Here is a 14,161-nt window from a genome sequence, read left to right on the forward strand (position 1 = left end):
ATGAAATGGGTGAAAACGATTGAGGTAGCTATGGGAAAAGTAGCAAAATGGCCCCTATAGCTCAGTGGTAGAGCGTCAGTCTTGTAAACTGAAGGTCTGTAGTTCGATCCTGCATGGGGGCATTCCATCATTTATTTTTGCACTGCGACTATTTTTTTTAGAGTGCGAGTATTATTGGGCCGTTTCACTACGAAGCAGCTCATTCGGCCTGCCCTCATAGGATTCGAGCCCAGGTCAGATCAGATCGGGCCATACGCAAAGACTACACTGCTATGTTCTTGCTAAGCCCTGGACGACACGGCGTGGCCCAATCTATCCCAATCCTCCACTAATCCAAGATGTTCTAAAAAAGCCACTAATCCAAGAAGACCTATGTTGGGCTATTCTAAAAAAGTACACCATGTCTCGCAAGGCCCTTAATGAAGATGGAGAAAATCTCATATGTGAAGGAAACAGTTGGATTTGCTCAAAAAATAGATAAAAATGAAACAGTTGGAATCCCTAAATGTTCATAAAAAAAGAAGTTGGAATCCCTAAATTTCTGCCAAGATTGGAACAATTGCATTTTATGGAAGTAGATGGCTCAATGCAAAGTATGCATTTTATGACTTACATATGATGAAATCGTTATTTTTGTTATGTAAAAAAGCATGAAAATTATGTGTCTTGCATTCCAAAGTCATGTAACGTATGCGTCTGAAAAAATAATAATGTAAGGTACTATGATAATTTCAGAAGTACATAACTACAAAATGGAACATGAATGGAACTTCCACAAAAAAAGAGGAACATATAACTACAAGATGGAATATGAATGGAACTTCCGCAAAAAAAAGGAACACATAACTACAAAATGGAACATAAATGGAACTTCCGCCAAAAAAAAGAACATAACTACAAAATGGAACTTCCGCAAAAAAATAAATACAAAATGGAACATAAAAGGAGATCATCATTGACAGTCCAAAGCTAGATCCGATTTAAATGGTTTAAAGCAGTACACCTATCAACAGACTTACAACATTAACAACAATGGTAGCATGTTCAATACAGCTACATGTAATGTATGCGTCTGAAGAAATACTCATGTAAGGTACTATGATAATTTCAGAACTACATAACTACAAAATGGAATATGAATGGAACTTCCGCAAAAAAAAAAGGAACATACTTAACTACAAAATGGAACATAAAATGGAACTTCCACCAAAAAAGGAACATAACTACAAAATGGAACTTCCGCAAAAAAATAAATACAAAATGGAACATAAAAGCAGATCGTAAGTGACTGTCCAAAGCTAAGATCCAATTTAAATATTTAAACCAGTACACCTACCAACAGACTTGCAACATTGACAACAACGGTAGCATGTTCAATACAATTACATGTAATCCTTCACTATCATCTTTGCTATGTTAAATATATTTATTTACATGGAATCTACACAATGTTACCATTTATATTGCCACTTCACACCGGCATGCTGTAGCATATACAAGGTAAACCACCGGCTCGGAGTTTCCAGCCAGTAATGCCACATTTTCTAATATATACTGGGCACTAGATTATCTCTAGTCACTAGTTAGTCCAGTTTATGCCCTAAATGGCAACTAACCTCCGAGATCATGGAATAGCAAACTTTCTCGTAGAGCAAACGCCGGTTGCACTCACATCTACTTGATGAACCAAAGCATGTGCCAGATATAAGGCCTCTTGTTTTGGTATACATACAGTTGCAATCTTGACCCTTTCTTCGGATGATGCGTTACTCCCTTGACTTTGGGCTACAATGTTTTATCCTTCCTGTTTTACAGAAAATATAAATAAAACTTAAGAAAAGTAAAATATGCTAGTGACAGCACAAAAGAGCACAGGAAATGGATAACTGGTGAAGCAGTTGACAGCCAAGAGGCAAGATTTACCTCTCTAATTGGCTCCCTATGTTCTTCCTGGAATCGACGGGGATAGCAGATAGCGACAATCGGTTCTGCCGTTCCAGTGGGGATTCAAATGTATTCCCGCTGCGCGATTCAACTTTCTGGGATTTTTCGGGAGCTGACCCGAATAGCTGTACAGTAAGGCTTCCACCTGATGAAAAGGATGTCAAGTTACATTCGGTTAGCTTGAAGATTTTGTTGTGACAGGTTAATATGAACACTTTCATTAAGGTATTGTCTGTCTGAATATCAAAATGCAACTACAAGAGCACAGAACAAAGCGGACAGCAGCATCAAGCTTACATAGTACAAGGGCAGCTCCAATCCATGCAGCATTGTCCCATCTTTCACCTAAGAGGAACCAAGCGAATGCGGCTCCCCATACCGGTTCTAGCCCATAAACGATTGCAGTTTCAGTTGCTGAAACATGGGCCATCGCTACCATCTGCGCACAGACACACATGTAAGATGATCTCATAAATTAAACTTCTCCAGACTGTTCATAAAACTACTACAAGGTTCTCAAAAGTAGGCTAACCTCTGCCCACATGCATAACCCCGTTGAAAAGACTCCGGTGTACAGTGCCGGTATCCAAGGAAAAGAAGCCGCCGAATCCCAAAGCGTACCAAAAGTCAATGATTCAAAGCTGGAATCATGGACCTCAGTAAAGACATCTTTGAGCAAAAACCAGACTATCGAGGTGAAAGCCACAACAAGGACCTGAATGATAGATGGTCAGTTAGGTGGTTCCCATTTCTGACCAAGATGATTACAGCAGCATAGTGAATATCGGAGACTGCAAGTACACAATTCAGTTATGAACCTCAAAGCTAAGTAGAGCCATGAACTTCTTCTTGTCTGTACTTCTCGATATTTGCTCCGTTCTAAGCATATGGATCCCGAAAAATACCGCACTCAAGAAATTCAGCAAGTCACCAATCTTTGGAAACAACAACAGAGGATTGCAAAATCAAAATTATGTTCTTTGTCAAGACAGATGAAAATTATATACTATAACCAAATCTCTGAAAAGACGATCTCAATTCTCTTTCAACAAAACGATGGAGTGCTTTGAATTGGTTGGACATTGCTATTGGAAAAATATTTATTCAGAGTATCACTGTTGATAGCTACACAAAATAGGATATTGAAGTGTTGTACTAGTAAATTCTGAATTCCATTATGAGGACAACTGAATAAGCTAACAAGAGCTACTGTGTAAGGAACACGACTAAATGCGTAGTACTTACACAAGGAGGAGAGCCACCGCATTCTAGCAGGCCAACACCTATAATCGATACTATGGCCCCGAACCAAGTCAGCATGGGGATTGAGGCGCCAAAAATGCCATCAATTAGAGGCACAACTATCACCTGTTCAGTGCTCACACAGGATTCTTTTAGATATCTCCACAACATGTGCCAATTCCATCATTACAACAGAGCAAAATAGTTGTGCAGGAGGGCGTACTGTGAAGGCTGCAATGAAGGATGCTCGCCCAGCTTCAGATGTGATCAACCCAATTGCTTGAGCAAGGTACGCTAGACTAACCCAAACTCCTAGCTCTAATCCCCCATTTCGTGTACGGCGATCGCCAAATGCGCGTATCACAAATGGTAGGAAGGGGATGGCCGCGATAACGAAGCGCACCATGTTGAAAACAGCAGGTTCTGTGAGGGCTTCAACCTCTTTCAGAACTGGAATATCACTTGCTGCAGAAAATAGGAACAAAGAAAAGGAAGTTGTCAAACACTGAGTTTCATGATTGATACTGAATTCTACTCCCTCTGTTTCTAAATATAAGACTTTTTAGATATTTCAATATGAACTACATACGGAGCAAAACGAGTGAATCTACCCTTTAAAATGTGTCTACAACTCTACAAACATGTAGTCCCTATTGAAATCTCTAAAAAGTCTTATATTTAGAAACGGAGGGAGCAGATCACAGACTTTTCCTAGCAAAGTTGCGCTACTGAACAATGGAGAATTGTTGCTTGTGCCAATCCATGAGGCCGCCATTTTTAACACCTTGAGCGTATCGTACGAACTGCAGAGAGATCAAGGAAGGTACTAAGGTAGGTATTACCGTAGATGACGGTGAGGGCGTTGAGAATCATGATGCTGCGGGTCTTCTTGGAGGCGAAGAGGATCCGCCTCCACATGGGCCTCCCGCGCACCCGCTTGCTCACGCCCCCCTTCTCCTTCCCCCCTTCGTCCCTGCCGGTGGCGCCGGGATCCTCGAGCGGCGAGCACCGGAGCGGCGCGAGAATCCCCGCCCGGCGCACCGACGCGGCCGAGCGGGGCGCCGTGAAGGCGAGCAGCACGTGGCAGGAGGGGCCTGCCGCCGCGGCAGCCGCCGTGGCCACCCTCGGATGCAGGGGCAGCGCGCACGACGCGGGCGCGACGGAAGAAGCCATGCCACGACCACCACTGCAGCTGCAGCTACTGCGAGCGAGCAGGCAGTAGTTCTACTTCACTGTCTGTAAGTGTCTGGGGAAGTCGGCGAGAGTAAGATTCTGCACTTCGCCGGGGAGGGGACGGAGGAAGGTGTGGAACTCGTGGGGTTGTGAATGTGGCGATGAGGGGGCGGGGAATCGGGCGGAAAAACGACGGAGATGCATTATTTTCTGTGGAGCGGACGCGCGCGGCGGGGTTGGGTGGTGGTGGCGGCTCGCCGGGGGTAAAATCCTGGTGTTTTGCGAGTTTCCGGCCGTGTTTTCCAGGCAAAACGCCGTCGTCGTGCGGGTGACATGGCAGGGGTTGAGGTGAAAGGTCTACTCGTTTCCGACGAGGTCGCTCGCGTGGGGCAGGGAACCTTGGACAGGTGTCCCCCGATCGAGCATGTGATTCTCGTCTGACGTTTACGGGTGCAGCTCTCGTCAAACGGATGAATAGAAATCTGAACTGAAGGTTTCCTACTAATTCTAAGATCAAATGCTCCTGCCATGAGCAGTAAAATTTAAATAAAAATTGTCTAGAAAAATGAGCAGTAAAATTTTAAAAAATCGATTTTCTTTGTAACTAGCATTGCTTACTTTTCTGTTAGCGTGCAAATTTTTATGATGAGATCATATTTGTGGAGGTTTGGGAAAAATAACAAGATCAGCTCTCCAAATGCTTTAAAAGTACTACTAGTCTTTTTGAAGAATCGATTTTTCCGAGAAGATTAAGAATGTTTTTTCTTCATAAAATTTTGCAGGTGTGCATAAAATTGAACAATATTTGTTGTAGAAAAGTTCATTCTTATTTTATTTTGTTTATTTTACTATTTACAATGTTGTATTTGATCTCAGAAGCAGAAACTCCGTGTCTAATTTGAGTATTCTTTTATGGCATGGTCGCTCTTCACAATGAAAGATTCCTTTCCCATGAAAAATTGTTCTCACATGGTCCAATGACATCATCGTAGCGGAGGTGAAGAACGCCTACCATATACATCGATCTGCTCCGACTCCTACCCCATCATCTCCCCACCGTCCATGTTTACGAGACCTCGGGAATTGGGCATCACCGGTCACAAGCACCTCCATAAGTGGCTATTCAACATGCCATCTTCTCATACATGTCGCTCCATGCCATTTGCGCACCCTACATGCCTTTTTTTTGTTTCTTCAGAAAAAGATTATATCCTTCCTAGATCATTCATCAATTAATTAACACATATTTTTTTATTGATGTTTGTTAAGTTTTATATCTCATACTCCCTCCATTCCATAATATAAGATGTCATTACATCTAATATACTCACATATTGGATGTAATGACGTCTTTTATTATGGGATGGAGGGAGTATGTTATAAAGGTGGAAATCAACTCTCAACTAAAGGCTATTATGTCTTTGCATTAAAGGAATCAAAATGTCAAAAGATGAAATTGGAAGCATAAAATGAAAAGTTATTTTGTAGGGTAAAATGAAAAGTTGAGTGCCAAGTCAAATGGCTACCCCATATAAAGAGGCTCATGGAAAGATGAAGCCCACCGAAGGCCACTAATCACTATCACTCATGAATCAAGACAACAATCCCTCCATTAACAAAGTGCATTAAACCTAATAAATCTAGAAACCTCTTTTTTCTTTGAATTCATCTTGGATATACCCACTGTCTTTACTTTCCACCTCCTTCCAAGAGGGGCCATTCTTGGACATTAGTACAAGTCCATGAGCCCATAAGTCACTTGTAACAAATCTCATTTGGAAGCAGACTAGAGTGACAGTTAACTTTTTATAGCAAAAGAGTCACAACTGATATGTATCCCTCGTTGAGAGCGTGAAGGGTTCAATCACCCACAAACGTAGGTAGATGAGCCGGCCCATTACGAACCAAAACTTAACGAGCAAGCGAACCGCCACTACCGGCTTTAGGAAGTTTCTCGAGGTACATGTCCGGTTTTGGAAACCTCCTAGAAGGTTCCTGAACCATTTTTTTCCTTTACTAGTTTTTTGGGTTTTATTTTTGTTTTTCTCTTCATTTTTCTTCTTGTTTTGTTTTGTTTTCTTTCTACCTTTTTCAAATAATTGCAAATTTTAAAAATTGTACAGCTTTTGATTTTTTTTCATATTTTCCATAAAAACTTAAAATACTCATATCTTATTTTAAAATGTTGGAATTTTAAAAATCACCACATTTTTCAATAAATTTTAGTGAATTTGTAAATATTTTAAAATTTCATGAACTTTTTAAAAAATCATGAACATTTTTGAATCCGCATGAGCATTTTTTGAATTCATTTTTTTGTCTTGTATTTGTGATTTTTTTTTTGAAAATTGCAATTGCAGTGGCCAAAAAAATGAAATGAGAAAAAACTCTCAGTCTCTTGCGAGGCGAGGCCCATCTCACGTGGGCAATGCGCGTGAGCGATACACAACATCGCCCGACTGGAGTTCCCTTGAGATGACCCACTTTGGATATATACTGTTACCAATTCTTTGAAAGGATGATCTCAATCTTCTTTCAACAAAACGATGTAGAAACATAGTTTCCACTTATTATTAAAACCATGTTTTTTCACCCATGCACAATGTGCGGTTTTCTGATTGAAAATGTTTTTTTCTCAAACATACACCCTAGTTGCATGTGTTGCAACCCATCTGCAACTGTAATGGGCACAACACACTTGAAGCTGTGGTTTGCACGGGTAGGTGTGGAAAGTGCTAGTGGATGATCCGAAATATCCGATATTCGTATTCTAGAAAATGCATATTCGTATCCGAAACATTCGCATCCGAACCAAAATGGAAATTAACCGTATCCGACCCATTTATTAACAAATAAAAAATATGGTATGGGATTTTGACAAAAATATGGATATGGAAGTGGATATATCCGTATCCGAATAAGATTATGGGAGGTAATTTTCAAAATTCTAGCCCCAATATTCCATTTATCCAATATAAAAGCCAAATAAGTGGTCAAAATTTCTCTTTGCATGATTAAGCTTAGAAATTATTATGCATTACAATTGTATATTTATTCATAAACCTATTTGTCATTGACTTAATTTGTATGTCACAAGTTCATTATTTCATGTCACATAGGTATTGACTTAATTTGTATGTCACAAGTTCATTATTTCATGTCACATAGGTATTGACTAATTTACTTAAGCAATATGTTGCTATTATATTCGTATCCGTTCGAGTCAAGTAAACATCCAATACGTATCCGTAATCGAATAACATCCGAGCCGCATCTTTATTCGCATTTGTTTTGAAAATATGAAAATGGAAGTGGTAAGAACAATATCCGATCCATTTCCACCCCTATGCACGGGAGTCCAAAGGGGCAGCAAGGTGGAGGGGTGATTTTTTAAATTAGTTTTCATTTTATTTTTGTTTCACCTGTCCGCACATAAATATAAAGTTTCAATTTAAAATAGGTTTCTTTCGGTATTTTTTGTAAACTTCCAGCCTAGTTGCATGTCTATCCCCGAGGAGCAGCTATGCGAGTTATAACTCTTGTGAATTGGATAACCAATATGTGGTCAAATACTTAGGAGGCCGGTGGTACCCCTATACACCAGGGATCAAACCCCAGATCCGACACTTAGGTGTCTCATAAAGGCACAATATTCTTTTAGTAGAAGGTGATGTTTCCTTCCATAACAAAGTGCATGGGATAACTTCGTCAACCACTGACTCAATCTCTCGGAGGTGTTCAGAGGGGTAGGGTGTATTTGGATGTGTTCTGGGTGAGTGTATGTATCTATTTATGAGCGTTTGTGTTTGCACATTCAAAAACTGTTTATGAATTTGTAAAAAATGATCAGAATTTTTTTTAAAAAGTTCATGAATTACAAAAAATTCACCTATTCAAAAAATGTTTGCTGATAAAAAATAATGTATTCAAAAAATGTTCGTCAAAACAAAAAAATGTTTGTGAATTACAAAATTGGTTCCCCCGATTTCTGAAAAATGTTTGTCAATTCAAAAAAATATTTGCCTAATCAAAACAAATATTCACGGGTTTAAAAAAAGATCTTAGATTCTTTACAAAACGTTTGTGTATTTATAAAAGTTGTTCATTGATTCAAAAACTGTTCATGATTTAAAAAACATGAATTTGTAGAACATACTCGTGAATTTAAAAAACATTTATTATTTCAAAAAATGATCATGAGTTCGAAAAATACTCATGGTTATCAAAATTTGTTCACCTTTTGGGAAAACATGTTCACAAAGTTGAAAGATAGCCTCAAAAAGAAAAAGGAAAGTAAAAAATAACGAAAAAAGACAAAAAATCGGAACAGTATTGGAAACCAAAAAAGAAAAAAGGAAAGACATAAAGAAAAAATTAAAAAAAGGAAAAGTAAGAAAAAACAAAGGAAAAACGATAAAAAATTGTGGGGTAGGAATCCCGAAATGGGCCGGAACGAAAAGGATCTCATGTTGTAGGGGGTACGCGCTAGCTCGGTATGTGGCGACCTACGCGCCAAATAGGAGTGGCCTTTTGAGAGGTGTTAATCGACACGTGATAGCGCCAGTTTTCCTACTGGTGCTAAGTACCGATTCACATGGTCCAGGGTCCATTGTATTTCCGTGCTCGGTTCCCCCCTCACTCGCAACCCACTTGACGGTTCATTCTTTTCCAACCAGGTAATACACTCGCTTTGACTGTTGACTTTTAAAAATCTAAAATTTTCAAAAATTTCTTGAATTTTAAAACAGCTCAAGAATTATAGAAATCATTATTTTTTATGAATCTAGAAAAAATTCAAGTATTTGAAAAAATAGTTCTTGGATTATAAAAATATCATGAATTTAGGAAAAGGTTGGCAAATTTGGAAAACGTTCATGGATTTAAAAGATATTCACAATTTATTATAAAGTTAATAAGTTTGGAGAAAGATCACGAATTGGGAAAAAATATGAATTTGATTTTTTGGTGTGAATTTAAGAACAATTCTAGGATTTTGACATATTCATGAATTTGAAAAGTCCACAAATTTTAAAAATATTCACGAAGTTGACAAATGTCCTGAATATTATTTTTTTAAAGACATGAAAACATGAATGAAAGAAAATCGATTAAGAACCAGAAATAAACGTTAAAGAAAAAAAGGGACCTAGAAGCTTCCTTAAACTGGAGATGTACATGGGCCAATCCGTTATAAACGCCATGTACCATTAACATATTTTTTTTGAAAATTCCATGTATACCATTATAAACCAACGCTAGATTTTTTTAGATAATATAAACGCTATATAGAGAGACCTTTGTCTTTTTTTTAGTCTAAGCACACTTTATCAATGATCAAATGCCAACAACATTGGGATACAATTTAGATCCAGAGTATCTAGGAGCCACACATGGCGTCCGAAAGAAAGGCCTAAAGCATGCTTAGTAAGGCTATGTGTCTCAATATTCGTATCACGCCCCTCAAAGACGAAAGAACATGCCGCAAACTATGCAGAAGTTGATCTAATCTCCTTGACAATTCCGGCGTAAACACCTCCCGTGCCATTGTTGTTGTTCGTAACCACTTCATGGCAATCTGAGGCTATTATCACATGGTGCTAAAGACAGGTCCAAAGCAAGTGAAAGAGCCTCCCGACATGCTAACGCTTCCATTGAACCAGGATTGATCCTTCGCTAAAGGCAGGCACGAATGGGCCGCTTTTGCCACAAGCTGTTTTTTTCTGTTCAGCTTTTAGTCTTTTTTTCTTCAAAAAAACTGTGTATTGTTTTTTAAGAGCTAGAAATTTGGAACTTATTAAAAATAGAAAGATATATTTTAGAAAAAAATCACTGTGTTTATAAAAAAGTTCAGTGTAGATTTATAAAAGTTCTTTGTGTATTTAGAAGCTTTTCAATGTGTATTAAAACAATGTTTGCTATATACAGCTAAGTTTTTCATCACATATTTAAAATGATGATGTGTAAAAAGAAAATGTTTGTCATATAAAATAAAAAAATAGTGTATATTAAAAAAGTTCGTCGTGTATTAAAAAACTTTTTCATGTGTATTAAAGAAATGTTTGATATATACAATATTTTTTCCATCATATATCATAAAAAGTTCAGTGCGTATATGTAAAATGATCACTGTATACTAAAAAAGTTCATTTTACATTTTAAAAATATTTATTCATATTAATAAAATGTTCACCGTATATTGCAAAAGGTATAGGGATCGACGTTCTTTTCTTTGTTGTAGTCACTACAAGTCGAGCCTCATCAAAGTCCGTCCTAGCTCAGCCCAGTTACCCAGCCCATCCCAGCCCAGTTCAGGTAGAAACAAACATAAAAACGAGACATAGAAAAATCATATGAGACTAAGACGGCTGGCTGCCATCAGCCGATTGAGACTTAATTAAATATCAGTCACCGAGCTATACATAGAGCCAAAAAATATAGATGCGTGCTACATGCCATCCTTCACCTTCTCCGACTTGTCTCGCGCATCCTCCCTTTGCAAAAATAGCATCATAACATTGGCCATGTTTGAGAAATACAATGAAGTTGCAATTCACCTCGCACATCCTCCCTTCGCAAAAATAACATTGCAACATTGACCATGTTTTAGAAATACTAGTGGAGTTGCAAATTGGCGAGCTAGCATACCCTCGTCCCCACAACATCGACGATGATTTAGAAACGTTAGCGACGTTGCAATCCTGTGAGCTCGCAGGACCCACACCTTCGCAGCACTGGTGTTGTTTCAGAAACACCAACAAGCTCGTGACACCGACGTCTTCTGTTGCGGAACCACAACCAAGTCGCTGAAGCACCCGGGTAGGCATCGCTGGCCCTCTCTCCCCTTTAGTAGTGCACATGGCTGGTTGCAGCACTACCCCCGACCTTGCAACTATGGTTGGCCGCCTCCAAAGCTCGGCAGAGGAGCAGTGTGTAAGAGGACGAGGGACAAGAGAGGATTCGACGCGTTGGTCTGATTTGCTTCGATGTTGATAACGATGGGTAGACAGAAAAGAGATCGTGATTTGTGAGAATAGGAGAGGGCGACATACGTGGGGCCCACGGGACATGTGGCAGGTGCGTGACACGGCCGTTGCTTGGAGTGGGATCCGTCAGTTGAATAGAAGGATTTTCCAAATTTTTATGCATGCATTGCAATACACATGTAATTGTCTATACTAGTTATTACTAAAAGACAGTGCGACAAATCCTTAAGTAACCTATGAAAGATCTTGCAGATAAGCTAATGATGTAGGCTTGCTATCACTATCCCATAATTTCGAGGTTTATTAGATTCCGACGCTACTCCTATAAAACATCTTCCATTGAATATCGTTCTTGCGAAACTATTATATAAATAAAAAGATGCATGCACTTGATGGACACGCCAGAAGGGCTCCACGGGCATCAACCCTCGAGCACTCAACGTCCTAGGATGTCCAGCACGCACCCAGCCACCAGTGTTGCGAATGGACCTGTGTTTGTGTAATTCAAGTGTATCAGATGTTGAAAATACTACTAGCGGCTCCACAAGTGTATCTGTGCTTGAATTTCTGATGAGACAAGGTGCAGGAACGGAGGAACCCCGTGGTGGAATGGTTTGGCCATTTGGGCGCGGAGCCACGCAACCATGGACGTCATTTCTCAAGGGCTAAGAGTATCTTCAACAGCCGCGCTTAATATGACGCACACGGGAAACAACATTTTTAGCGTGCGCGGAGCGTTTTCGTGCGCTCCAGTGGGCGTGGGAAATTCCGGCGCGCGGGGAAAAATAACCCGACGCGCTCTATAAAAGCGCGCGCCCGAACCGTCAACCGCACACTCGAGCGCCGCCGCCCCCTTCTCCTTCCCGCCGCCTTCTTCTTCCTCGCACCTGGCGCCCTGCCGCGCCGCCTTCTCCCGACGCTTTCTCCCCCGCCGCCGAAGCACCTCCGGCTACCGCGACGTCCGCGTCCGCCCTTCTGGCGCGTTTTATGCGGAGATCCGCTCCAGTGGCGTGCGTCTCGTTCTCGGGGTGTTCGAGACCGCGCACGAGGCCGCTCGCGCGTACGAGGCAGCGGCGTGGCGTCTCTTGAGGCCTCGCGCATAGATGAACTTTCATGACGTCTGGACATGCGAGACGTCGTCCCTCCGTCACGGCTAGTAACTAACGTCGACCGTCAGGAACACCGTCGGCAGCAGCGCCGCCTCCTCATCGCCAAGGAGGATGAGTGAGCCATGGCGGAGTGGCGCCAGCGCCACCCGCATGATGTCGCCAACGAGAACGCCTTCTGGACAGAGAGGAGGGCAAGGCGGCACGCGGCGGGTGGACATGCGTCGTCGGAAGGCACTAGCGATATCACAGGGCGAGCTGGGACGGGCATCATTCTTCTCCGACAACGATAATCGGTGGGAGGACGCGTTTCTTGATACGTCGGACGACACAAGCGAGGAGGAGGACTCGGAGTAGTCACCGTAGTTTCTAGTTTTATATTTGTATTGAACTAGTTTGTGTTGTTTGGTTGAACTTTGCTATTTGTGCCATTGAATTTATCTATTTGTATCGAATTAGTTTGTGTTCTGGTTGCTCATGCACGCCGTTTTTTTGCAGCGTCTGTTGGAGCGGGTCATGCGCGCAATATTTTGTAGCCGCTGCTGGAGCCAACGCCATGCCGCGCGCAAAAAACCGCTATTTTCGCGTACAAAAAACTGTTTTATGGGCCCCTCATTGCGCGGCTGTTGGAGATGCTATAAATTTCCTAATATGCGAAAGGGCTCCACGGGCATCTTACAAACCTCGAGCACTCATCGTCCTAGGATGTCCAGCACGCACCCAGCCACCAAGGGCGTGTTTGGTTACGGTTCACTACAGTATCCGCATTACATGTTCATCTCCAGCCAGTTTGGTTCTTCATATGCAGCCTCATATGCAGCAGACATGTAACCTGTTTGGTTGCCTGCATCGCATGAAGGGGCACTTACCCTCTTGCTGTTTGATTGCCGTTTTTATGCTTAGGGTGTGAGCAGATGCAAACTTCAGCTGTTTGGTTGCAAACAATGTTTGTGTTCTGCTCCCCCCATTCAAATGTGGTGGCCTTACCATCACATGATCAACACAATAGCAAGCACAACTGACAGCAGATCAAAGAGGCAAGCACTGACAACAAACAAAACAAACAACCAAATGAAATCAAACAAAGCAAGCAACGAAAATGACAACAAGCTATTTAGATTAACAGCAGGGGCATCCTCCTTCCCTGCTTCACGCCAGGGTGCCACTCCTGGCCAAAATATTAACAAGTTCACATCACAAGTACCATAAGTTCTAGCCACAATACCATAAGTTCTAGCAACAAACCATAATAAGTTCAACACTAACACCTAAATTAACTACATTGCATGCTCAATGTCACCAACGCAGTTGTGCCTACTGCAGCAAACCTGCACATGATAGAGGAGTCGTGGTTGTAGATTTGGATCTTCAAGCCGAGTCCTCCGATGCGCACAACGAGGAGGTTGACGGGGACGATCTGGTGGCGGTGGCAGAAGTAGTTCCAGCCCCAGCCAAGCACCATGTGCCCCTTGAAGTTCTGGACCCGCACCCAGAACTCGCAGTGCTTGTTCGCCGACAGCCCGACCACGCGTGGGAGCCGCTTGATGACCAACCACTCGTTCATCACCTCCACAGACTTGCGAGGGATGCTGAGCATGACGAGGTCTTCGTCGTCCTTGATCTGCTGGTAGAAGCGCAGCGGCTCCCGGGCCCCCTCCTAGTGGCCGGTCCTTGAAGATCGTCCCCTTGAATGAGGCAGGCTCATGAGGACGA

At 41.6% G+C, this 14,161-nt stretch overlaps 1 protein-coding gene and 1 non-coding gene across 3 annotated transcripts; one reads left to right on the plus strand and one right to left on the minus strand.

Moving 5' to 3' along the window:
• The first annotated feature begins 50 nt into the window (after positions 1-50).
• On the plus strand, positions 51-122 carry TRNAT-UGU. The gene has a single exon. It is a non-coding gene; the product is annotated as a tRNA-Thr (tRNA).
• Positions 123-1,285: 1,163 nt separating this feature from the next.
• LOC125550369 lies at positions 1,286-4,566 on the minus strand. Of its 2 annotated transcripts, XM_048713350.1 has the most exons (8): positions 4,029-4,563; positions 3,410-3,651; positions 3,190-3,312; positions 2,763-2,879; positions 2,477-2,659; positions 2,242-2,383; positions 1,924-2,089; positions 1,286-1,804 (listed from the first exon to the last, which is right to left on the minus strand). In XM_048713350.1, exons 1-8 carry the CDS (start codon positions 4,357-4,359, stop codon positions 1,786-1,788), a joined length of 1,323 nt encoding a protein of 440 aa, XP_048569307.1. In that variant the 5' UTR covers positions 4,360-4,563; the 3' UTR covers positions 1,286-1,785. The 2 variants fall into 2 exon arrangements, with proteins under 2 accessions (XP_048569307.1, XP_048569308.1); XM_048713351.1 differs by lacking the exon at positions 2,763-2,879 and having other exon boundaries at positions 4,029-4,566.
• Positions 4,567-14,161: the final 9,595 nt, after the last annotated feature.

Source organism: Triticum urartu, chromosome 4 (assembly GCF_003073215.2).
Source record: "Triticum urartu cultivar G1812 chromosome 4, Tu2.1, whole genome shotgun sequence".
NCBI classification, from domain to species: domain Eukaryota; kingdom Viridiplantae; phylum Streptophyta; class Magnoliopsida; order Poales; family Poaceae; genus Triticum; species Triticum urartu.

Excerpts from the sequence above, each read along its gene's own strand:
- LOC125550369 (XM_048713350.1), bottom strand. The coding sequence starts at position 4,359 with ATGGCTTCTTCCGTCGCGCCCGCGTCGTGCGCGCTGCCCCTGCATCCG. Across the intron at positions 2,384-2,476 it reads GGTTATGCATGTGGGCAGAG|ATGGTAGCGATGGCCCATGT; the intron begins GTTAGCCTACTT and ends GTCTGTGCGCAG. Across the intron at positions 2,090-2,241 it reads TGGAGCTGCCCTTGTACTAT|GTGGAAGCCTTACTGTACAG; the intron begins GTAAGCTTGATG and ends CCTTTTCATCAG.